This window comes from Mytilus californianus, unplaced genomic scaffold (genome assembly GCF_021869535.1).
Source record: "Mytilus californianus isolate M0D057914Y unplaced genomic scaffold, xbMytCali1.0.p SCAF_12, whole genome shotgun sequence".
Lineage (NCBI taxonomy): Eukaryota > Metazoa > Mollusca > Bivalvia > Mytilida > Mytilidae > Mytilus > Mytilus californianus.
Window position 1 is genome coordinate 30,783,221 of NW_026262604.1, and position 27,490 is coordinate 30,810,710.

At 32.4% G+C, this 27,490-nt stretch overlaps 2 protein-coding genes across 2 annotated transcripts in view; both read left to right on the forward strand.

Moving 5' to 3' along the window:
- LOC127721682 (neogenin-like) overlaps positions 1 to 27,490 on the forward strand; it is a 193,164-nt gene that overhangs the window by 35,574 nt on the left and 130,100 nt on the right. The window lies entirely within an intron of this gene.
- Positions 22,487 to 27,490, forward strand: part of LOC127722390 (uncharacterized) — a 30,545-nt gene continuing 25,541 nt past the window's right edge. The window contains exons 1-4 of the mRNA XM_052229264.1: positions 22,487 to 23,391; positions 24,559 to 24,643; positions 25,976 to 26,053; positions 26,816 to 26,856. Coding sequence (XP_052085224.1) covers positions 22,528 to 23,391; positions 24,559 to 24,643; positions 25,976 to 26,053; positions 26,816 to 26,856 — 1,068 coding nt within the window. The 5' untranslated portion in view covers positions 22,487 to 22,527. The remainder of the gene's footprint in view (positions 23,392 to 24,558; positions 24,644 to 25,975; positions 26,054 to 26,815; positions 26,857 to 27,490) is intronic.

The following is a 27,490-nucleotide window of genomic DNA, read 5'->3' on the forward strand; positions in this document are numbered from 1 at the left end:
TTACAAACAGAAGAATGGTATTATTTTCAATAATAATTGGAAGACTAAGCTTACCTGAACAAATAATAATACTTCTTGTTTTGACTACAATTAATTTTAATGAGACACTGTTCCTTTAATGCCAACATATTTTTAGCTGTATTTTGTCGGCATATCAAAGGATGTTTGCATTCAAGTAATAACCGTTTATAAGCTTGGACAGTTTATCTAATTGCAATAAACACAATCATTGGAAGGACCTTGGTGACCGAGTGGTCTAAGTAGTCCAACACTGAGGTTGTGAGTTCGAATCCCGCACGGGGCAGTTGCACTCGACTCCAATCTTAATTAATCTTAATTGACTAGGATTGTCAGTTTTCCTACCGAAGGTCGGTGGTTCTCTCCCGGCACTCCGGCTTCCTCCACCAATAAAAACTGAACGCTACGAAATAGCACAATAGTGTTGAAAGTGGCGTTAAACACCAATCAACCAATCAATCAATCACAAACTTTGAAATAGTACATCCCTCTTTTCTCACTTTATTAGTTCATTCAGAGAAACAAAAGGGTTTCAATTATAACTATATGTAGTATTAAAAGCATAAGATTCTTAAAACTTATGATAAAATGCAATTTATTTTTTTCAATTTTCTGCTCATTTACTATGTTGAAAAATTTTGTTACGCTGTCCAAACATATTAACGTATATATGACACAATTTGTCAGTGTATTTCAAATAATTGTCCTGTGACGTTTTGCATTAAAACAGAGACATAGAATTTACAATTTTACAAATAAATCGTTTTGACTACATTAAAAAAAAAACACATTTTTCCCGTTTTTTTTTTGGTATCAGATTTGTGACTTTTTTCCTACATTAATCAAATTTATTCCTTTTTCCTAACACAGTTGTGACTTTTTTTTCTGTGACCATTTTTTACGTTTACCTATGTCGAATATACGGTCAGACGGGCTACTACTTTTGCGCGAATTTGAATTTTGACAGGTATTACGTTTGCGGGAACAAATGGTATATTCTTTGCCCGAATTAACTATCAAAAAAGTATATTACCTGGGTTTTTATTTGTGTCTTTATCCAGAGAATAACTTGAACTTCATGGAACTTTTGTTGAAAATTTATGAAATTGATAAACAATTTATAAAATCAAATAAGTCTTTATTCGTTTATATAAGAGGATAACCATAATTACGATTTTTTGGGGTGTGTGACAGGAGGAGGAGGATCTTGAAAATGAATTACATGGCCTAGAAAGAACTGAACACAATGATAATTTTGCCAAAAAATGGATTAAAAATGAATATTATGCAACACGAAGCCGTGGGAAAAAATGAACACTACTAATTAATTCAATGCCAAACAAATAGTCCTGCACCCCCCCCCCCCCCCCCCCCCCCCAAATATAAAATGGTTGTCCCTATACATTTTAAGGTAAGAGAACATTCTAAGTTTTATAAACTATATTCAAAAATAAAACGGTACGTTTTGTGCTTTCATTATGGACAGTCGTCCATATTCTTGTTATAGACGCACTGGTGACGAAATTTTTCGACTTTCATTTTGAGTAACATCTTCCATCATATAATCTGCACAACTGCCATCAACTTTCTCTGCTCAACCTTGCTGGAAGAATGACAATCACGCTAAACATTTTCCTATTTCAATTGACGAATTTTTAGTTACTTTTTTAATTTTAATTATACGCGCAATCGTAGTAACTTTTCAACACGTTAATTTCGCACAAACGCGTTGTAGCATTGTGTCACGCAAAAGTGGAAAATTACTCGCACAAACGTGGAAATTGCTCTCGAGCAAACGTAAAGCGCCGGGACAGACAGTGATAGGTCAGATAGAAAGTCACAAAGATGAAAGGTAAAAAAGTCAAAAACAAAAAGTCATAATTAATCAGTTAATTATTTTGAAATTATAAACAAAAAGCTACAAGTCAATGGTAAAGTCACTTCACAATCTTATCTTCTTTACAATCATGCCACAGAAAATTATGAAGAAGAATGGGCTTTAAGATATGCTATCGAAATAATGAAAAACTGCTGTAAAAGACTTATGACAAAATTTAGAATATATGCTGATTTTCAGATAACATTTTGCATTAAAATGTTAAAACACAGTTAGAAGATGTTTTATTTGTTTATAAGATTGCCCTTTGTATGCAAATTGACGTAAAAGTTTATTTTTATGAAACTAAAAGAAGTAATGCTGATTTTTTTTATTCTATCTGATGATGATAAGTTTATGTATCTTTTTAAAAGTATAATATTTAAGTTTTATCTTTGTCAATTCATAATTTTGCTATAGCAACTATTTGTTATGGTAAAACTATGAATTTCCAAAGACAGAATTTTGATATAACAAAAATACTGAGCGTTATGATATGGTTGCCAAGATCTGTTTTAATATTCTAAGTAAAAGAAATATTTTTTTATATGCTTGATTGATAGTAATGTTATAGAATTGAAATGCTTTATAGACATGATAAATATATAGTTTTAATTGAATTAAATTTCTACAGTCTCTCATAATTCTTTATAAAATAACATTTGTATTTAAACTTATCAAATTCTGTTTTAAACAATGTATGTATTATGATAATTGTGTATTATATGTATAAGACGAGGTGAGACTTTAAAAATCTTTGAAATCTGAATCTTTGCAAAATATACAAGTTCCCAAAGATAATATTTGAAATATATTTTAAGTTGCAAACATAAACATTTACAAACATAAGGTTTATATTTTTATAAAATTGGTTCCCATTAAAGCAATGTAACTATAGATACTAAGACATATTAATAACCATCTGATGTTAATAAAGAAGCATACACAATCAAAAACTACTTTCTATAAATAGTATCTTACTATTTCGGGATGATGTTTTTAGAATTACCTTCTAAACATAAGAAGCACTTTCCTGAAAAGTTTTGGTGACGGGTTTTTCAAATGTTATACAACTACGTGTTTGTTCTTCTTCAAACAATATAAGACGTGGACAATTAAAACGTTAGAAACACTTTTTATTCAGGAATGTCTACGGAAGAGTTTCAGCGCCACACACTTTTTTTAATTTTTCCCTATGTTTGCAAAATAAAGGTTGTATTATCTCGCAAACGTTAACTTTATAACGCAAAAGTTTGCCTTATCTCGCAAAGGCTTGTGTTAAATCGCTAAATTTTGCGTGATCTTGTACAGGTTTGTGCTATATTGCAAAAGTTAGCGTTATAACGTAAAAATTTGCGTTATCTCGCAAAGGTTTGTGTTTACGCAAACATAAGAAGAAATATTAAAAAGAAAAGTTTGTGAGGCGCTTATACGCTTCCGTAAATGTCAGCATTTTTTGTGAATACCTTTTTTTATTTCAGATGGTGTAAATTTTTTACCTCAAATCTAAAAATAGTTTAAACTTTGTCATATTCTATGTAAGATGTTGAATGATTGCCAATGAGACAACTTTCTTCTAAAAATCAAATGACTTAAATGTAAGCAACTGTGGGGCGCTGCATGGCCTTCAACAAAGAGTAAAATTTAGAAGTTTTTTTTACTCTTTCGAAGCGGACCTATACGACCCCCCAGTTTTTGGTGGGGTTCGTGTTGCTCAGTCTTTAGTTTTCCATGATGTGTTTTGTGTACTATTTTTTGTCTATCGGTCTTTTTCTATCTTACTCCATGGTGTTGTTGGTTTATTTTCGACTTATGAGTTTGAATGTCCCTTTGGTATCTTTCGCTTCTCTGCTACATTAGAATGACAGCCATTTAATTGTTTAAAGCAAAACCGGTATAAGAAGTATTTTGCAATTTAAAGCTAGCAAGTGAAACTGTGAAGCTTCACCACCGGATATAGGTACCCCCGATTGTTAAGTCAGGTAAGGTCAAATTATTCTTATTTTCATTATATTCTACCCTTTGCTGACATTCAAAGTTTGTTTTATACTGATTCCCGATAATGTAGCTTCTATTTAAGGCTGAAATTATTATAATCGGACAGGGTGGTGCCTGTTCAAAGAAGTATGTGACGAGTTCAACCTTCTTAAATGTACAACCACATTTCTCCTTCAACTATTTATTTTACGTTTTTGTAGAACAAAGTTATATCATATTTAACGAACAACACTGTATTTCGAAATAAACTTTTGTTTTCACGGAGAAATTCATGTAAATGAAGAGAATAAATTGAACGTCGAATGGTTTTTTACTGTACGGGGAGTAGATATTTTTTTGCTTTTGACCACTTTGGGGGTTCCTTTATCTGGCGGTGATGCTTCACAGTAAGTACATATATCATTTTTAAAAGATATTATCGAAAACAAAGCAAACAACACCCACAAAATGTAAATTTTGATCTCAAGCGTCGTTTAAGATCAAGCTGATGTTTCATGTTTCATTTCTAAAGTACCCTATATTTCCATGAAAACAGAAAATATTTTTATTGAAAGTGAAATATAAAGCGAAAGAAGAGCTTCCAAACTAAACAGTATATATATTTAATGCACGGCAAGTCGAATAGTCATCTATCTCTTCTTTTTTTTTCTTTTTCTTTTTTCTTTTTTTAACAATTTTTGACTTGAATTGTTCATTCAAATTCTTCTCATCTTATGTAGCTACTTCATATATAAGTCACGCACGAACAAACCTCCTCTCATTAATCCTGGGTATTGGATGCATATTTAATATCTAGAAATTTCAGTATTTTTAACGAATTTTGTCCTTCATTTTGATTTCAACGTTCTTATGTAACATGAAAGGGTCATAAACAGGTACTCCGGAATATTCCGGAGTGGACGGAAATTTTAATTATGGACATGGTAAGTGACTCCGGAATATTCCGGAGTGGTCGGAGTCCGGATCCAAGGTGACTCCGGAATATTCCGGAGTGAGGGAACCGGGATTCAGGTCGACTCCGGAATATTCCGGAGTGGTCAGGAATATTCCGGAGTGAGGGAATCGGGATTCACTCCGACTCCGGAATATTCCGGAGTGAGGGAACCGGGATCCATGTCGACTCCGGAATATTCCGGAGTGTCCGGAATATTCCGGAGTGAGGGAACGGGGATCCAGGGTGAGGGAATCGGGATTCAGGCGGAGGGAGGATCCCCAACCTGTGTATGCAACTACTTACTTATGTAGTATAATAGCCTTGAATTTACATTCATTTATTTTTTCAGTCCACATGGTGCAATTATATACCTCATTGTATATTGCTTAACTATAACAAAATTTCTGCGTGGGACACATGTTCTGGTACACCAAAACTGGTACCTGCCACCAAAGTTAAATTCTGCGGGCAGTACGTCGACTGAGCATGCGCGAAAGCGTATAAGACACGAATCAATAATGGTCTCCGAATTTGGATATGTTCTCAAAATTTGGCGTTTTCTGGGGAAAAAAGATTGTTTCAAAGACAAATTTAGGAAGTAAAAACACTATATTTATAGGTCATATCACAAATACTTCCGACTTTGTATGGCTTGGAGGAGTTGCGCCTCAATGAAATCGGTCTCTTCCATTAGTAGTATAGATGTCTGGTTTACCAGAATAATTTTTTTCTGATTTTGTCGTTTGTTCGGAAGAACTTTCAAAGAATACGTGAACATCTTTCTATAGCTTTGGTAAATTTCCTAAAGATTACAGGTAAACTATAATAGGTAAAAAAGCGCAAACGTCTTGTGTCCGTCTAGTCACGCCCTGTCTTTCACGATCAAGATAATGCGTTGCCCTGTCTTTCACGATCAGTTTTGATGAAAAATCAATTCACTGTTTTCAAAATCAAAATGAACGGTTTCAAGGGGAAAAACTTTGTATTTTACTGTACTATCTGACACACCAAAGATCCAGTTTCAAATATATCATTATATTTTGGAATGTGACCATTAATATGGGTACAAAACGTGTTTTGATCTTAATGCCTCACATAGACTTGTGTTGCGCCTTTTGTGTTTTCTCATAAAATACTGCATATTTTCTTTATCTTATTGCACAGTATTATTAAGAATCGTTTTGACAGACAAAATTTTTTTTCGGATTTGTTCCGCGTTTTGAAAGTACAGCAAATTTTTCACAGATTTTGAAGTAGAATTTCAAATAATTTGATTCACGATCCGATCGCAATGCTAGACCACCGTTAGGTACTTTTCACGATCATTTTTCTCAATATACCGAATGACATTCGTGGTATAGGTGAAATAAGCAAATAAAGTTATTATTTTTCATTCCCCAAATTAATCTCGGTATTTTAAGTCAATTTTATTAAAAAGACACACACACACAAACCTATATACACACAAATGTCATTATAAAGGTGTGGGGAAAGTTTTCATATTTAAAATATTAAATTGTCATGAAATACTAACCTAAATATAATTATCAATATATCATTCCCAATATATCTTTCTTCCCAATTAATAAACCATAGATTTTTTTAATACTGTTCTTGAAAAAGTTGGAACGAACTGACCAAGCAACTTGGGACGAATTGGTTGGTACGAATCATATCTTTCTTCCCAATTAATAAACCATAGATTTTTTTTAATAACTATTTATATACAATTTATATAAATACAGCATTAAAAATTAAAATAATTTAAATTTAAATGGTTAATATTGTTTAATACTGTTCTTGAAAAAGTTGTAACGAACTGACCAAGCAACTTGGGACGAATTGGTTGGTACGAATCGGAGTTGGAACGAATTATCCAAATACCTTAAATATACATAATTATTGAAATTATGTTTAGTGTTACATGAACACTGCTGGTGAAGACAATATTGCACATTTTTCGTGTTTTTTTTGTGAAATTTTGCATAAAAAAATATTGTTAACAAAAAATTAATAAATTTGCATCTGAAAGACCATATAGAATACCGTCCAAATAATTTTGGGCTTGGTTAATACGATATTCCAATCTTTTAATAACAACGCAAAACTATCAATATTGCTGTTTTGGTGCATCTTTAGGCATTTACAATTTGGTCACATTTTCGCAAAATACGCCAACAATTTGTTAAAATCTATAAATGTGAATCTATAATACAGCAAAGTATAGTATATATTTGAGGACATTTAGAAAATAGTCCTTGTGTGGAAATAATGAACTAACGGATAAACGAGCAACGACATAATACCATTACGAATCATAGAGCGTATAGAAAGTTACCACATACCTATACAAGATTTAAAACAAACTGAAGATGAACATATAGGAAAAATGCGGACGCATATAAGCGCCGCGTGATTTGTTTTTAAATTTTGCCTTATTTCGAAAAATTTTGCATATTTTCGCAAAGTTTTGTGTTATTTGGCAAACTTCGCGAAATTTTACCCTTCGACACATAGTCATGGCATAATAATGAGTAAGAAATTACTACAAGGACATTTGAATAAACTGAAGGAAACCAACGAGTTTTAAAAAGCTATTGTGTCGTTAATGTAGCAAAATTTATGACTGATTTACAAGCTTCTGAAATAAGTGGAAGCATTTAAAATGCCTTGATCAAAGGTTTAACCGTTGATCAAGAAACTGTTCGATAAATTATGCTTATAAAAGAATCTTAAAGTGCTAGGGGAAAACGCATATGAAGGAGATTGAAATTGAATGGTAGAATGAACTTTAATACTGGACCAAGTATTATAAGATAAGTGCTTTTCTTCTGCTAGGTTTTGTTTTTATACCCGTCAAATACATATTATGGTATAACATAGTACGTCCGTCCGTTCGTCGACATTTAGTATCATCACTCAAATTTATGTGAACTTATCAAGAAACTGTTCGATAAATTATGCTTATAAAAGAATCTTAAAGTGCTAAAAACGCATAAGAAGTAGATTGAAATTGAATGGTAGAATGGACTTTAATACTGGACCTTATATTATATGATAAGTGTTTTTCTTCTGCTAGTTTTTTTTTTACACCCGTCAATACATATTATGGTATAACATAGTACGTCTGTCCGTTCGTCATTATTTAGTTTCATCAGAGAAATTTATGGGAACCGATCATCATGTAAATACTAATTAAATTTTAACACATTAGGATTGACGGAAGCGAACCACTATCGATTTATAAATTTTTGGCTATATTTATATTGCTCCAGAGTAACCGTACCCCAACCGGTAGATTAGTTTAAAAAGTATTTATTAACGAAAAATTATAACAATGAAGTACTTACAATTTTACATAAAATTCAGATATGGGATTCGGAAACAAGTTTGTAAAAACATTAATGAATCCGTCTCCTGAACAAAATACATCTATTTAACAAACAATATGACTAGCCAACAGTATATTTAGTTTAAGGTAACAAATGATAAATTTTAATAAATATCCCCAAAAAAGAAAAAAAAAACAACGAAGCAGTTATAAATAGTCACTGGAACCACCACACATTCATTATAATTTGAACATTTGAAGATGTAATGACACATTATTTACAGTAAAAACAACCATATCTTGTCAGGACCAAATTTCTTAAATAAACTTTATGTCGTTACCTCCTACCAACCAAACGTCATTCACAATAAAAACAACAACATCTGGTCAGAACTAAATTTTCTAAGTAAACTTTATGTCGGTACCTAATAAGAACCAACTGTTATTTACAGTAAAAACAACAATACCTGGTCAGATCTAAATTTTCTAAGTAAACTAAGTGTCGGTACCTCCTCAGAACCAACCTTAATTTACAGTGAAACATAAATACCTTGTCAGAAACAACTTTTGTAAGTAAACTTTATGTCGGTACCTCCTCAGAACCAACCGTTAATTTACAGTAAAAACAACAATACCTTGTCCGAACTAAATTTTCTAAGTAAACTGAGTGTCGGTACCTCCTCAGAACCAACCTTCATTTACAGCAAAAACAACAATACTTGGCCAGAACTAAATTGTCTTGGTAAAATGAATGTCGATACCTCCTCAAAACCAACCTTAATTTACAGTGAAAACAATAATTCTTTATTTACATCAAAAACAACAATATCTGGTAAAAACTAAGTTTTATAAGTAAACTTTATGTTGGTACTGCCTCAGAACCAATCTTTATTTACAGTAAAAACAACAATACCTTGTCAGATACAAATTTCTTAAGTTGATTATATGTCGGTTACTCCTCAGAACTAATCGTTATTTACAGTAAAAACAAAAACAATATCTGGTCAGAACTAAATTTTCTATGTAAATTTTATGTTGGTACCTCCTCAGAACCAATCTTTATTTACAGTAAAAACAACCAAATCTTGTCAGAACTAAATTTTCTAAGTAAACTGAATGTCGGTACCTCCTCAGAACCAACCTTTATTTACGGTGAAACATAAATATCTTGTCAGAATCAAATTTTGTAAGTAAACTTTATGTCGCTACCTCCTCAGAACCAACCTTAATTTACAGTAAAAACAACAATACCTTGTCCGAACTAAATTTTCTAAGTAAACTTTATGTCGGTACCTCCTCAGAACCAAACTTTATTTTCAGTGAAAACAACAATACCTTGTCAATACCAAATTTTCTCGGTAAAGTTTAAGTCGGTACCTCCTCAGAACCATCCTCAATTTACAGTAAAATCACTAATGCCTTGTCAGAACCAAATTTTAAATGTAACTTTTATGACTGTACATTCTCAGAACCAGCCGATAAATAGAGTTGAAACAACAATACCTTGTCAGAACTAAATTTTTTAAGCAAATTTTATGTTGGTACCTCCTCAGAACCAACCTTTAATTACAGAAAAAACAGCAATACCTTATCAGAACTAATGTTCTAAGTAAACTAAGTGTCGGTACCTCCTCAGAACCAACCTTTATTTACGGTGAAACATAAATATCTTGTCAGAATCAAATTTTGTAAGTAAACTTTATGTCGGTACCTATTCAGAACCAACCTTAATTTACAGTGAAAACAACAATACCTTTTCGTCAGAAAAAAATTTTCTCAGTGAACTTGATGTCCGTACCTCCTGAGAACTAATCTTTATTTACAGTAAAACAACAATACCTTGTCAGAACTAAATTTGCTAAGTAAACTTTATGTACCTCAGAACCAACCGTTATTTACAGTAAAAACAACAATACCTTGTCAGAACCAAATTTTCTCCATAAACGTTATGTCGGTACCTCCTCAGAACCAACCTTTATTTACAGTAAAAATAACAATACGTGGGCAGAACTAAATTTTTTCTAAGTAATTTAAATGTCGGTTCCTCCTTAGATCCATCCATTATTTACTGTAAAAACAACAATACATTGTCAGAACTAAATTTTCTAAGTAAACTTTATGTTGGTACCTCCTCAGAACCAACTTCATTTACAGTAAAAACAACAATACCTTGTCCGAACTAAATTTTCTAAGTAAACTGACTGTCCGTACCTCCTCAGAACCATCCGTTATTTACAATAAAAACAACAATACCTTGTCAGAACTAAATTTTCTAAGTAATTTTATGTTGGTACCTCCCCAGAACCAACCTTTATTTACAATAAAAACAACCATGCCTTGTCAGAACTAAATTTTCTAAGTAAACTGAATGTCGGAACCTCCTCAGAACCAACCTTTATTTACAGTAAAAACTTCAATACCTTATCAGAACCAAATTTTCCCAGTAAAGTGAATGTCGGTGCCTCCTAAGAACCAACTTATTTTTTACAGTAAAAACATTAATACCTTGTTCGAAATAAATTTTCTAAGTAAACTGACTGTCGGTACCTCCTCAGAACCAACCGTTATTTACAGTAAAAACAACAATACCTTACCAGAACCACATTTTCAAAGTAAACTGAATGTCGATACTTCCTCAGAACCAACCTCATTTACAGTAAAAACAACAATACCTTGTCAGAACTAAATTTTCTAAGTAAATTTTATGTTGGTACCTCCTTAGAACCAACCTTTATTTAAAATAAAAACAACCATGTCTTGTCAGAACAGCATTTTCTAAGTAAACTTTATGTTGGTACCTCCTCAGAACCAACCTCATTTACAGTAATAACAACAATACCTTGTCAGAACCAAATTATTTAAGTAATTTTTATGTCGGTACCTCCAGAGAATCATCCGTTATTTACAGTAAAAACAAAAGAGAGACGAAAGATACCAGAGGGACAGTCAAACTCATAGATCGAAAACAAACTGACAACGCCATGGCCAAAAATAAAAAGACAAACAGACAAATAATAGTACAGATGACATTACATAGAAAACTAAAGACTAAGCAACACGAACCCCACCAAAAACTGGGGGTGATCTCAGGTGCTCCGGAAGAGTAAGCAGATCCTGCTCCACATGTGGAACCCGTCGTGTTGCTTATGTTATTACAAATCCGGTAAATAGTCTAATTCGGTAGGTCACATTAGTGAAAAGGAAAGGGCCGGTATTGTAGTTACGACATAAGGAACATATCCGATATCATCTGTAAAACGGTTATTCCATAACGGTCAACCAACAATACCTTGTCAGAACTAAATTTTCTAAGTTAATTTTATGTTGGTACCTCCCCAGAACCAACCTTTATTTACAATAAAAACAACCATGCCTTGTCAGAACTAAATTTTCTAAGTAAACTGAATGTCGGTACCTCCTCCAAACCAACCTTTATTTACAGTAAAAACTTCAATACCTTATCAGATCCAAATTTTCTCAGTAAAGTGAATGTCGGTGCCTCCTAAGAACCAACTTTTTTTTTTACAGTAAAATCATTAATACCTTGTCAGAACCAAATTTTAAATGTAACTTTTATAACTGTACATTCTCAGAACCAGCCGTTATATACAGTTGAAACAACAATCCCTTCTCAGAATTTTATAAGTAATTTTCATCTCGGTACCTCCTCAGAACCAACCGTTATTTACAGTAAAACAACAATTAATACCTTGTCAGAACCAAATTTTATATCTAAACTTTATGTCGGTACCTCCTCAGAACCATCCTTTATTTAAAGTAAAAACAACTATACCTGGTTAGAACTAAAGTTTCTGAGTAAACTGAATGTCGGTACCTCCTCAGAACCAACCGTTATTTACAGTAAAACAATTATACCTTGTCAGAACCAAATTTTCTCGGTAAATTTTATGTCGGTACTTCCTCAGAACCAACCTTTATTTACAGTAAAAATAACAATACGTGGTCAGAACTAAATTTTTTCTAAGTAATCTAAATGTCGGTACCTCCTTAGATCCATCCATAATTTACTGTAAAAACAACAATACATTGTCAGAACTAAATTTTCTAAGTAAACTTTATGTTGGTACCTCCTCAGAACCAACTTCATTAACAGTAAAAATAACAATTCCTTGTCAGAACCAAATTTTTTAAGTAACTTTTATGTCGGTACCTCCAGGGAACTATCCGTTATTTACAATAAAAACAACAATACCTTGTCAGAACTAAATTTTCTAAGTAATTTTATGTTGGTACCTCCCCAGAACCATACTTTATTTACAATAAAAACAACCATGCCTTGTCAGAACTAAATTTTCTAAGTAAACTGAATGTCGGTACCCCCTCAGAACCAACCTTTATTTACAGTAAAAACTTCAGTACCTTATCAGAACCAAATTTTCTCAGTAAAGTGAATGTCGGTGCCTCCTAAAAACCAACTTATTTTTTACAGTAAAAACATTAATACCTTGTTCGAACAAAATTTTCTAAGTAAACTGAATGTCGATACTTCCTCAGAACCAACCTCATTTACAGTAAAAACAACAATACCTTGTCAGAACTAAATTTTCTAAGTAAATTTTATGTTGGTACCTCCTCATAACCAACCTTTATTTAAAATAAAAACAACCATGTCTTGTCAGAACAACATTTTCTAAGTAAACTTTATGTTGGTACCTCCTCAGAACCAACCGTCATTTACAGTAAAAACAACAATACCTTGTCAGAACCAAATTATTTAAGTAATTTTTATGTTGTTACCTCCAGAGAACCATCCGTTATTTACAGTAAAAACAAAAGAGAGACGAAAGATACCAGAGGGACAGTCAAACTCATAGATCGAAAACAAACTGACAACGCCATGGCCAAAAATAAAAAGACAAACAGACAAATAATAGTACAGATGACATAACATAGAAAACCAAAGACTAAGCAACACGAACCCCACCAAAAACTGGGGGTGATCTCAGGTGCTCCGGAAGGGTAGGCAGATCCTGCTCCACATGTGGCTCCCGTCGTGTTGCTTATGTTATTACAAATCCGATAAATAGTCTAATTTGGTAGGTCACATTCGTGAAAATGGAAGGGTATTGTAGTTACGACATAACGAGCATATCCGATATCATCTGTGAAACGGTTATTCCATAACGGTCAACCAACAATACCTTGTCAGAACTAAATTTTCTAAGTAAATTTTATGTTGGTACATCCCCAGAAGCAACCTTTATTTACAATAAAAACAACCATGCCTTGTCAGAACTAAATTTTCTAAGTAAACTGAATGTCGGTACATCATCAGAACCAACCTTTATTTACGATGAAACATAAATATCTTGTCAGAATCAAATTTTGTAAGTAAACTTTATGTCGGTACCTCCTCAGAACCAACCTTAATTTACAGTAAAAACACCAATACCTTGTCCGAACTAAATTTTCTATGTAAACTGACTGTCGGTACCTCCTTAAAACCAACCGTTATTTACAGTAAAAACAACAATACCTTACCAGAACCAAATTTTCAAAGTAAACTGAATGTCGATACTTCCTCAGAACCAACCGTTATTTACAGTAAAAACAACAATATCTGGTCAGAACTAAATTTTCTAAGTAAATTTTATGTTGGTACCTCCTTAGAACCAACCTGTATTTAAAGTAAAAACAACCATGTCTTGTCTGAACAACATTCTCTAAGTAAACTTTATGTTTGTACCTCCTCAGAACCAACCTCATTTAAAGTAAAAACAAAAATACCTTGTCAGAAACAAATTGTTTAAGTTCTTTTATGTCGGTACCTCCAGAGAACCATCCGTTATTTACAGTAAAATCAAAAGAGAGACGAAAGATACCAGAGGGACAGTCAAACTCATAGATCGAAAACAAACTGACAACGCCATGGCCCAAAAAAAAAAGACAAACAGACAAATAATAGTACAGATGACATTACATAGAAAACTAAAGACTAAGCAACACGAACCCCACAAAAAACTAGGGGTGATATCAGGTGCTCCGGAAGAGTAAGCAGATCCTGCTCCACATGTGGAACCCGTCGTGTTGCTTATGTTATTACAAATCCGGTAAATAGTCTAATTCGGTAGGTCACATTAGTGAAAAGGGAAGGGCCGGTATTGTAGTTACGACATAAGGAACATATCCGATATCATCTGTAAAACGGTTATTCCATAACGGTCAACCAACAATACCTTGTCAGAACTAAATTTTCTAAGTAAATTTTATGTTGGTACCTCCCCAGAACCAACCTTTATTTACAATAAAAACAATCATGCCTTGTCAGAACTAAATTTTCTAAGTAAACTGAATGTCGGTACCTCCTCCAAACCAACCTTTATTTACAGTAAAAACTTCAATACCTTATCAGAACCAAGTTTTCTCAGTAAAGTGAATGTCGGTGCCTCCTAAGAACCAACTTTTTTTGTACAGTAAAAACATTAATACCTTGTCAGAACCAAATTTTAAATGTAACTTTTATAACTGTACATTCTCAGAACCAGCCGTTATATACAGTTGAAACAACAATCCCTTCTCAGAATTTTATAAGTAATCTGCATCTCGGTACCTCCTCAGAACCAACCGTTATTTACAGTAAAACAACAATTAATACCTTGTCAGAACCAAATTTTATATCTAAACTTTATGTCGGTACCTCCTCAGAACCATCCTTTATTTAAAGTAAAAACAACTATACCTGGTTAGAACTTAATTTTCTGAGTAAACTGAATGTCAGTACCTCTTCCAAACCAACCTCTATTTACAGTAAAAACTTCAATACCTTATCAGAACCAAATTTTCTCAGCAAAGTGAATGTCGGTACCTCCTCAGAACCAACCTTTTTTTTTTACAGTAAAACATTTATACCTTGTCAGAAACAAATTTCAAATGTAACATTTATAACTATACATTCTCAGAACCAGCCATTATATACAGTTGAAACAATAATCCTTTCTCAGAAAAAATGATAAGTAATCTTTATGTCGATACTCCTCAGAACCAACTGTTATATACAGTAAAAACAATACCTTGCCAGAACCAAATTTTTCAAAGTAAACTGAATGTCAGTACCTCCTCAGAACCAACCTTTATTTACAGTGAAAACAACAATACCTTTTCGTTAGAACAAATTTTCTCAGAAAAGTTTATGTCGGTACCTCCTCAGAACCAACCTTTATTTACATTAAGATCAACAATACCTGGTCAAAACTAAGTTTTATAAGTAAACCTTATGTTGGTACTGCCCCAGAACCAATCTTTATTTACAGTGAAAACAACAATATCTTGTCAGATACAAATTTCTTAAGTTGATTTTATATCGGTTACTCCTCAAGACTAATCGTTATTAACAGAAAAAACAAAACCAATACCTTATCAGAACTAATGTTCTATGTAAACTAAGTGTCGGTACCTCCTCAGAACTAATCTTTATTTACAGTAAAAACAACAATACCTTGTCAGAACTAAATTTTTCTAAGTAAACTTTATGTTGGTACCTCCTCAGAACCAACGTTTATTTACAGTAAAAACAACAATACCTTGTCAGAACCATATTTTTTAAATAAATTTTTTATCGGTACCTCCTCAGAACCAAACATCTGTTATTTACAGTAAAAACAACAATACCTGGTCAGATCTAAATTTTCTAAGTAAACCTATGTTGGAACCTCCTCAGAACCAACCTTTCTTTACAGTAAAAACAACGATACCTTGTCAGAACCAAATTTTAAATGTAACGTTTATAACTGTACATTCTCAGAACCAAACGTTATTAACAGTAAAACAACAATTAATACCTTGTCAGAACCAAATTTTATATCTAAACTGTATGTCGGTACCTCCTCAGAACCAACCTTTATTTACAGTAAAGACAACCATACCTGGTTAGAATTAAATTTTCCGAGTAAACTGAATGTTGGTACCTCCTCAGGACCAACCGTTATTTACAGTAAAACAACAATACCTTGTCAGAACCAAATTTTCTCGGTAAACTTTATGTCGGTACCTCCTCAGAACCAACCTTTATTTACAGTAAAAATAAAACAATACCTGGTCAGAACTAAATTTTTTCTACGTAATTTAAATGTAAGTACCTCCTCAGAACCAACCGTTATTTACAGTTAAACAACAATACCTTGTCAGAAGTAAAATTTCTAAGTAAACTTTATGTTGGTACTACCCCAGAACCAACCTTATTTACAGTAAAAACAACAATACCTTGTCAGAACCAAATTTTTTCTAAGTAATTTTTATGTCGGTACCTCCAGAGAACCATCCATTATTTACAATAAAAACAAATATACCTTGTCAGAACCAAATTTTATATCTAAACTTTATGTCGGTACCTCCTCAGAACCATCCTTTATTTAAAGTAAAAACAACTATACCTGGTTAGAACTTAATTTTCTGAGTAAACTGAATGTCAGTACCTCTTCCAAACCAACCTCTATTTACAGTAAAAACTTCAATACCTTATCAGAACCAAATTTTCTCAGCAAAGTGAATGTCGGTACCTCCTCAGAACCAACCTTTTTTTTTTACAGTAAAACATTTATACCTTGTCAGAACCAAATTTCAAATGTAACTTTTATAACTATACATTCTCAGAACCAGCCATTATATACAGTTGAAACAATAATCCTTTCTCAGAAAAAATGATAAGTAATCTTTATGTCGATACTCCTCAGAACCAACTGTTATATACAGTAAAAACAATACCTTGCCAGAACCAAATTTTTCAAAGTAAACTGAATGTCGGTACCTCCTCAGAACCAACCTTTATTTACAGTGAAAACAACAATACCTTTTCGTTAGAACAAATTTTCTCAAAAAAGTTTATGTCGGTACCTCCTCAGAACCAACCTTTATTTACATTAAGATCAACAATACCTGGTCAAAACTAAGTTTTATAAGTAAACCTTATGTTGGTACTGCCCCAGAACCAATCTTTATTTACAGTGAAAACAACAATATCTTGTCAGATACAAATTTCGTAAGTTGATTTTATATCGGTTACTCCTCAAGACTAATCGTTATTAACAGAAAAAACAAAAACAATACCTTATCAGAACTAATGTTCTATGTAAACTAAGTGTCGGTACCTCCTCAGAACTAATCTTTATTTACAGTAAAAACAACAATACCTTGTCAGAACTAAATTTTTCTAAGTAAACTTTATGTTGGTACCTCCTCAGAACCAACGTTTATTTACAGTAAAAACAACAATACCTTGTCAGAACCATATTTTTTAAATAAATTTTTTATCGGTACCTCCTCAGAACCAAACATCTGTTATTTACAGTAAAAACAACAATACCTGGTCAGATCTAAATTTTCTAAGTAAACCTATGTTGGAACCTCCTCAGAACCAACCTTTCTTTACAGTAAAAACAACGATACCTTGTCAGAACCAAATTTTAAATGTAACTTTTATAACTGTACATTCTCAGAACCAAACGTTATTAACAGTAAAACAACAATTAATACCTTGTCAGAACCAAATTTTATATCTAAACTGTATGTCGGTACCTCCTCAGAACCAACCTTTATTTACAGTAAAGACAACCATACCTGGTTAGAATTAAATTTTCCGAGTAAACTGAATGTTGGTACCTCCTCAGGACCAACCGTTATTTACAGTTAAACAACAATACCTTGTCAGAAGTAAAATTTCTAAGTAAACTTTATGTTGGTACTACCCCAGAACCAACCTTATTTACAGTAAAAACAACAATACCTTGTCAGAAGCAAATTTTTTCTAAGTAATTTGTATGTCGGTACCTCCAGAGAACCATCCATTATTTACAATAAAAACAAATATACCTTGTCAGAACCAAATTTTATATCTAAACTTTATGTCGGTACCTCCTCAGAACCATCCTTTATTTAAAGTAAAAACAACTATACCTGGTTAGAACTTAATTTTCTGAGTAAACTGAATGTCAGTACCTCTTCCAAACCAACCTCTATTTACAGTAAAAACTTCAATACCTTATCAGAACCAAATTTTCTCAGCAAAGTGAATGTCGGTACCTCCTCAGAACCAACCTTTTTTTTTTACAGTAAAACATTTATACCTTGTCAGAACCAAATTTTATATCTAAACTGTATGTCGGTACCTCCTCAGAACCAACCTTTATTTACAGTAAAGACAACCATACCTGGTTAGAATTAAATTTTCCGAGTAAACTGAATGTTGGTACCTCCTCAGGACCAACCGTTATTTACAGTAAAACAACAATACCTTGTCAGAACCAAATTTTCTCGGTAAACTTTATGTCGGTACCTCCTCAGAACCAACCTTTATTTACAGTAAAAATAAAACAATACCTGGTCAGAACTAAATTTTTTCTACGTAATTTAAATGTAAGTACCTCCTCAGAACCAACCGTTATTTACAGTTAAACAACAATACCTTGTCAGAAGTAAAATTTCTAAGTAAACTTTATGTTGGTACTACCCCAGAACCAACCTTATTTACAGTAAAAACAACAATACCTTGTCAGAACCAAATTTTTTCTAAGTAATTTTTATGTCGGTACCTCCAGAGAACCATCCATTATTTACAATAAAAACAAATATACCTTGTCAGAACTAAATTTTCTAAGTAAATCTTATGTTGGTACCTCCCCAAAACCAACCTTTATTAACAATAAAAACAACCATGCCTTGTCAGAACTAAATTTTCTAAGTAAACTGAATGTCGGTATCTCCTCAGAACCAACCTTTATTTACAGTAAAAACTTGAATACCTTATCAGAACCAAATTTTCTCAGTAAAGTGAATGTCGGTACCTCCTAAGAACCAATTTTTTTTTACAGTAAAAACATTAATACCTTGTCAGAACCAAATTTTAAATGTAACTTTTATGGCTGTACAATCTCAGAACCAGCCATTATATACAGTTGAAACAACAATCCCTTCTTAGAACAAATTTTCAAAGTAAAATACCTTACCAGATCCAAATTTCTAAAGTAAACTGAATCTCGGTACCTCCTCAGAACCAACAGTTTTTTACCATTTAAACAACAATACCTGGTCAGAACTAAATTTTTTATGTAAACTTTATGTTGGTACCTCATCAGAATCAACCTTTATTTACAGTAAAATAAAACAATACCCTGTCAGAACCAGATTTTTTAACTAATTTTTTGTCTGTACCTCCTCAGAACCAATGGATGAAAAATTGTGTCCTGCATTTTTTTTAGTTGTAATCTCTGTCCTACCTTTTTATTTTTCACTCTATTCGATCCTGCCTTATTTTTATTAGTTTATCCTGACATTTTTTACATAAATTGACATCCTGTCTTTTTTTTTTTTGCCAAGTTGCTCATCGTGCCTTTTTGTTTTTACTCAAAACTCTTGTCCTGCCTTTTTGTCTTCAAATTTCATCCTAGGATCAGGCAACGCGTTAGATTGATCGTGAAAGCAATGCATGACCAGACCAGATTGTAAAGGATTTGCTACTTGTTGAAGGTCGTACGGTGACCTATGATTACTTACATGTTTATTTATATCTGCATTGTATAAAGACTCATTGTATAAAGTCACTGCTTTCACTTAAGAGGCAATAATACCTAGACAACCCAGATAATAAGGCCATCAGGAGCCTTATATGTAAAAAATAAGTATCTTTGTATCTATATAATGCATTTGCAAATGCACGAAACGAAAGGGTGATAATATATTCAATTTGTACGCATCTACGTTTTTTTTGTTAGGCGTGTTACGCCATTTACGCAATGATATACGTCATAGTACCAAACTAGGTGGTGAAAGTACCAACATAGGTACCTAGAGTGTGATGGTATCTAGTCTGTAAATTTACCGATTTAAGTTCTTTTCCCGAATCGTAAGAAGTCTTGATTCGCTTACCTGGTGATGCATGCATAGCAGAAGACGCTTATCTTGTGAACACATCCGATCTCGCTCTGATTGGAGAGAATTAGTTGCAATAAGTTTTTTTTTTCTCTTGGTTTGTATCTTTAAATATATTGACGCATCACTAATAACACTGTCTAATACTGACTCAAAATCATATGTCCGGATACCATGAGTGATCTGCGAACCGTTAACCTTTTTTCAGCTCGAGAATAAATAATTCAGCTCAGAGTATCTATTACAATAAAGAGAGGACTTTCTTCTAATTGTGCCATTCGTTGCTTGCTTTGTCGCTATGTAGACATTGCGTGGCATTGACACATTTAAACACAACAAATTTAAACCCGGAATTATCTCGGAGTATAATATATGTATATACAAAATTTCTTCTAATAAACTGCTCATACATTTTGACGGTGATATCTAAAATGGCAGCCAACGGATAATTTTTGACACCAGGAATCAATTCCGAAGATTTATAATACCTATCTGTATGTTTCAATTTCCGTTAAAAATTGTAGCACGAAAAGATTTTTTTCAAAGCTCATTTTTAACGCATTATGGACAACGCTAATCAATTTAGCATATCATTATGCACCTTATTTCATTTCGTTCATAAAATTTGTGAATTAATTTGGAATTCTTTATTTTTCCTAAATATTAATTGTTGTTGAAATCCTAGCACAAAAAGATGAAAATCGTTTGTGAATTTTTAAAATAAATATTAGCTTTTTACCACTTGTTCCCCGAGTTTTCAAATGATGCAAATTGGAAATCCTCGGAATCAATTTGGACTAATGCTTGATACGAAAAGATCTATTGCAATAGACATTTATTTTTTAAACCCATTGGTCTGAATATGTTTTGAGTTAATGCAACTTTCGTCCATTTTTCTTTATCTTGATTCTATACTTACAAGATTATCTATGGTTTTGAAAACGAGAGTGAATTTCTAGGCTAAAATCTCTCCGACGGACGATAGCACTGATATGAGATGCAGCCGAGATACTTTCTCGAGTTTAGAGAACATAGTTAATCTGTTTATCGCTATTTTCCTAGGCAAAGACAGTGACGTTTGCTTACGACGTCATCATGTTTACACACTGTTCGACTGAGAAAAAAAAACATTATCAGTCGAGTGGTTTGAGATGGCATTGTTATTTTTTTTTTGGTAGTTCCTTTTTATCGAAAAAGTTTAAAACTTTGGTCAATTTTAATTTTGTATAAGACAGTTCATCTACAGAAAAATTGTTAAATGGTCTACGAAAAAGCTGTTCAGGTATGTGTCGAACAAGTCCATATAGAAATAAGTCGATGTGGTATTAATGCAAAATGAGACAACTATCAATTTTCAAAAATATGAAATCAACAACTAAGTAGTGGTACAGCTCTCAACACTGAGCAAAATCAAAACTTTACGAAACTTATAAAGAACCCTGGATATCAAAACGCTAACCAAATCACGAGAAAATCTGTATGTATGAATGAGTTATAAAAGGTTTGTTTGTAGTATGATTCAAAGAAATCAATAACTTCATTATTTACTAGTGATTGAAAGATAACTTTCATTAAAAAAAGAACCAACTACAGAAACCTGCATAGCTTACGATTTTGGAAATATACACATTGTCAAGTGAACAAATTTTAGTCTGAAACGGTCATTTTAATCTTAATATCATCTGAAAAGTATGAACAATACATTATAAAGTCATGTTCTGCCTTTCAAATAATTTTCAGACTTATTGACTGCCGTGAATTTAGTACTGTTTAGACATGTTTTCGCTTGCAGTCAATTCAGTACTGTCCGGTAGCTTCTTATACAATTCAGTATGGTGTTGATCTGGATAAAACAACCACTGAACAGTCTGAACATAGACTGAACAGGTCTTTATTGACTGCAAGCGAATAGTCTGAACAGTACTGAATTTACCGCAGTGGATAAGTCTGAAAGTTGACTAAAACACTGAAAATTACTAAATAATGTATTAAGTCTTTTAAGAGCTGTTTACATCGAAATGACAATTTCAGACTTAAATTCGTTTACTAGTGATATCCAACGTTAGATTACGTCGAGAAAAAGCAATAATTTACAATCCGGAACAAAATATGGTCTTTTTGTTGTCATTTATAGTACAGAATTTTCTTTTTTTGACTTAGAAATATCCAATAAAAAAGGAAAGGTATTGGTGTGCCTTTTAAATTGTGTTAAAGTATGTGCATTCGGCGTACACTTCTGCAGAATAGTAAAAGATTCCTGCTCCTGATTCATCATAGTGTCAGCGTAAAGTGATAAAAATATCTTATTTTACCCGCATGTAATTTAGACGGAGTTTTATTAAATTTGCCTTACATCATACTACTGTTATTATTGCTATTGCTGTGCATTAAAATAACTACAAATTGTTGTTATATATTTCTTCTTTTTTTATCTGAATCACAGATAGGATCAATAGAAAATAATAATGTAAGAATCCAGTCATAAAATAAATGGCGAAATCACACAACGATACTTTGGACTTTAGAACTCAACATGACGGCCTAGGAAAAGAAAACTACGACAGATTATTGTCAGTCTTCCATACTGGAACAGATGTTAAGCGATCTTTACTTGAACAATATCTTAGAGAAAAACATTTAAATTTACTTGATTGGTTAACTGATTTGAATCAGACTTTTCTGAAGTTTGACGACATTAAACGTGCCATCAAAAGATCGTCAACAATTAATTTGAAAGATTTGGAGCTGAGTACTATAGACATTCTTCTTAAATTTAACTGTTTTGACTTGTTTTGGGATGTTTGTTTGTTGAATACTAGACTTGAAGAAATTTTAAATAGTCACAAGGAAGAGTTGTTAGGAATTTATCAAAACTCAATAGGACAACATGGTCTCCCTTCTTTGTCGACAGAGCAATATACACCAAGCTTAACGAAAAAGCAATGGGAAATACTCTTCAAATCAGGGGAAAGTTGTGGAATCAAAGAAGAGGGAAATGCTGCTGACATTTCTGCAACTAAAGATATAACACTATCCAATTTAGACGAAACGCTAAATGTTTTGCTGCTATACACAGTTTGCCCATTGTTTCAATCAGTGAATACCGTTTCTGAATGTCAGATTCAGATATCAAAAATTGCAGTCCTACACTCTGAATGCGAACGGTTTGCGTTTGAGAATCTTTGGAACCGAATAGAATCACATATAATAAGCATAGCCGCTCATTGTAAGCTATCTGGTTACTTCAAAAGAAAATGCGAAGCAACAAAGCAAACTTTTTTTAACAAAACCCTTTCTCAAGAGAACCGGAAATGCATTTTGGAGGACGCTTTTAATAATCCTGATTTTATTAGGGTTAGTATAAAGTAAAATTACAAAAATACTGAACTCCGAGGAAAATTCAAAACGGAAAGTCCCTAATCAAATGGCAAAATCAAAAGCTCAAATACATCAAAAGAATGGACAACAACTGTCATATTCCTGACTTGGTACAGGCATTTTCTTATGTAGAAAATGGTGGATTAAACCTGGTTTTATAGCTAGCTGAACCTCCCATTTGTATGAAAGTCGCATAAAATTCCATTATATTGACAACGATGTGTGAACAAAACAAACAGACATAATAGGTAAAAATGTCAAATATAGGGGTACAGCAGTCAACATTGTGTTATTATCTTAATCACTATAAAAACAAAGAAATATGTAAACAAACATTTACCATGGCACAAAAACACAAGGACGGGATGTATAAGTACCGAGACACGTCAAATGTAACAAATAAACACAAAATGTCGAATAGGCAAAGCATGTTAGCAAAAATGAAAGATACGAATACAAAAATTATAATAGAACAATAACACAATGACGGGATGTATAAGTACAGAGCCACGTCATATGTAACGAAGAAACACAAAAGTGTATATAGACAAAGCATATTAGCAAAAATGAAAGATACGAATACAAAAATTATCATACAACAATAACACAATGACGAGATGTATAAGTACAGAGCCACGTCAAATGGATATCACTAAAACAGACTAATCAGTAAGAGTAATATTCATAAAGACAAATAAAAGAATACTATAACACGTTATAAAGATGATAAACAACGTCAGTACCCAGAATGTATCCAAAAACTACGAAATGATACTTATTTGTATATAATTGTTTTATTTCATCAATTAAAAACTTTAAGGTTATATATTTTTATTACTGAGGAATAGACATCTTTGCAAGTATTTGATCAATGTGTTATATAATACATTGTTACTGTTCATCTATAGGGTTTTTTTCTTTATAAAGATGAGCTACATAAAATTGCTGTCTTGTGACGCTTAAATGCATTCGAGTGATGTATTTGTAGTCGATAATTTGACTGATCTCTGTTTTTAACGAACAACAGTGGGAGCGAATAAAGTGAAATTTACGCGAATTAGTGACAAAAACTGCAACACAAATGTTGAAAAAATATACAAAACATGTGCTTTAAGTACGATTGATTTAATTCCTTTCTTACAGAATAAACAATTTTGTAATCGAGTACGGAAGGAGCTTGACCTTATTACAATGGACGACAATTTGAATCTTGCCAGGAAACTCTGTGGTGTGTATATATAGTTACATAGGCTTCCATATATTATGTAGTCAGTAATGGCTAGTTTGACACTTCTTCCGTATCGACTTTGATGTGCCTAACCGTTTCAAACCAAACTGTTGGCTGTGATATACATTTAGATAATGGTAATCACTTGACAGTTACACCTTTTTTATTCGAGGCGTCTGTTTGGATTTGTAAATACACTGCCTCGTTTAGGAGAATGCCATACCTCTTCACCTAGCAAATCATCACACTTTAAGTCTGTTAATTTTCTATTAGGTCTGATTCACGTCAAAATTTCTTTTCCAAAAATCCTTATTTCAACTGGAAGTCCAAATATCTCACTTCATTCAGGTGTAGAACCTACAAGTTGTTTTAATTGTTCTATTCTTGTATTTGCAAATAATTTCCAATTGACATAAAGCAAGCTACAATCAATCAATCAATCAATCAATCAATCAATCAATCAATCAATCAATCAATCAATCAATCAATCAATCAACCAATCATTGGCTTTTCCCTACAGACAATATTGACGATGAAGAATCGTGTTTAATCGTTTAAATTCCAAAATCATTGTATGTCTCATCCGGTGAGGTCTACTTTGGTTATGTCTCATTCGCTTATTAAAAAAAGAAGAAGGCAATATTTTAGTTACGACAATAGGAACATATCCTTAGTAAACCTTGCATAATATCAATTGTAATCGTATAAAAATGAAGGAGCAACACAAATAATTTTAATGAATATTATATTAAACATTGTTCAGATGTGACCGGTTTTCTAGTGTGATAAGAGTTTTTTCGTTTTGAACTTCCCTTGGAGTTCGGTTTTTTTTATGTTTTACTTTTTTTCTAACAAAATGTATATAAAATATATGCCAAAAATGTAAGCCATGCATATATACAAACAAAACATTAGCAGTGCTTATATACTCCTGGAATGCATTTTTTTCTTCTTCGCAAATACATATACAACTTTGAAATATTCTTAATTCATATTGGTTTGTTTCTTCTCGTTTTTATATTAAACCCATGATTTGTGATTGTTACTGTCCATGTTATTTGTATGGATAAAAATTGCTCAAACGTGTCTTTTTGTTATTTGTATGATTCAAAACAGAATAAACGGATACAGGATAGAGGAAACAATGATAAGCAAACAAGCCTTATTAACATTACATTATCACATACAATTGTCAACTAATACATTTGGTGATCTCGGAATGAATATATATCTCATATGCCTTCACATTAAAAAAAAACATTTGGTAAAAAGAATGGTATTGCAGTTAAAAGATTTAGCTTTAATACCATTAAGTATACTTCATTATTTCAGGTAAGGAAATACCAATTTTACTTGTGGATGGAAAATATACAAAAGGTGCATACTCGCTCAGTTTAGTTGAAAATGCAGGTAAACAAACATACATCTAGTCAAATTGTCCTCATTTCATTTGGTCATGTTTTGTGATTTGATAAGAGTTGACTAGTTTGACTGTCAGCTAGGTTGAATGTTCCCGATTGCCCATTAAATGGACAATAAAATATCATAATTACATATATTTACGGATACATAGTTTCCTTTCCCTAGATATTTTTGAAAATCTTAAGCGATTTTAAAACTTTTGCGTTAATGTTGAAATACTTTTGTATTAATCACCAATGCAGAAACAACATTAAAATTGAGAATGAAAATGGGGAATGTGTCAAAGAGACAACAACCTGATCAAAAGGCAGACAACAGCCGAAGGCCATCAATGGGCCTTCAACAGAGCGAGAAAATCCCACATCCGGAGGCGGCCTCAACTGGCCTCTAAACAAAATGTGTGCTAGTTCAATGAAAATGGAGGTCACACTTAACTCCAAAACATATAAATGAACTAAAATTAAAAAAAACATACAAGACTAACAAAGGCCAGACTTGGACTTGGAACAGGCGCAAAACTGCGGCTTGGTTAAACATGTTTTGTGAGATCTCAACCCTTCCTTATATCTCTAGAATAAACAAACAAACAGCAATACACACAGTAAAAATCAGTTCAAAAGAAATTAACCTATTTACAAATTTTGATATTCATCTATATTCTCAACACATTCGGACATTACGTATAATGTTTCACAAAGAAATATATGAATAACACGTAGACATATTGAAATATAGCAAAATATATTTTAGATGAAGACCTGCAAGTTATGAAATCTGTTTGCAGTAACCAGGTATGACAAAACAAATAGCTAGCAATTTTAGACTTTCTCTTATGGTTTAGGCTTGTTATTTATTTTCTGCATGAATAGATATGTCTCGTATCACACTGCACGGAGTGTGATACGAAAAAGATATACGAAAATCTGCGTTAATTTGTTGGCTTTAAATTGTAAATTGTCACTATATCTTTAAATTTGTATTAACACATTTCTATTTCTTTAAACAAACTCATTGGATATCTTAAAACACAATGAACGTGTATGCGAAAGGATATTCTTTACAATAGCAGTCAGTCAAATGTTGCTTATGTTTAAAAAGATATCACACAACATCTTTGTCTTAATTTGGAGTGGTTATAAGATCTAAAACAAACAGAATGATTTCTCTTGTTCTTTTCTGAATTTATTCACAATTTAAGTGCCAATTTAGTTCCTTTCTGTACTTTTTTAGACAATTTTCTAACCGAGATTCATAATCTTGATTGGTCAAATACTAAGTAATAAAGGTCTTTCTTGTTATCAAATGTGTAAACCTCTTAACAAAACACACGACATTTCAAATGATTTTTTTTTATATTGAATTGCAAATAATTAGTATTTGGCCGACCCAAATTTTTGAATTTAAACGTGACAGACACACTTTTGA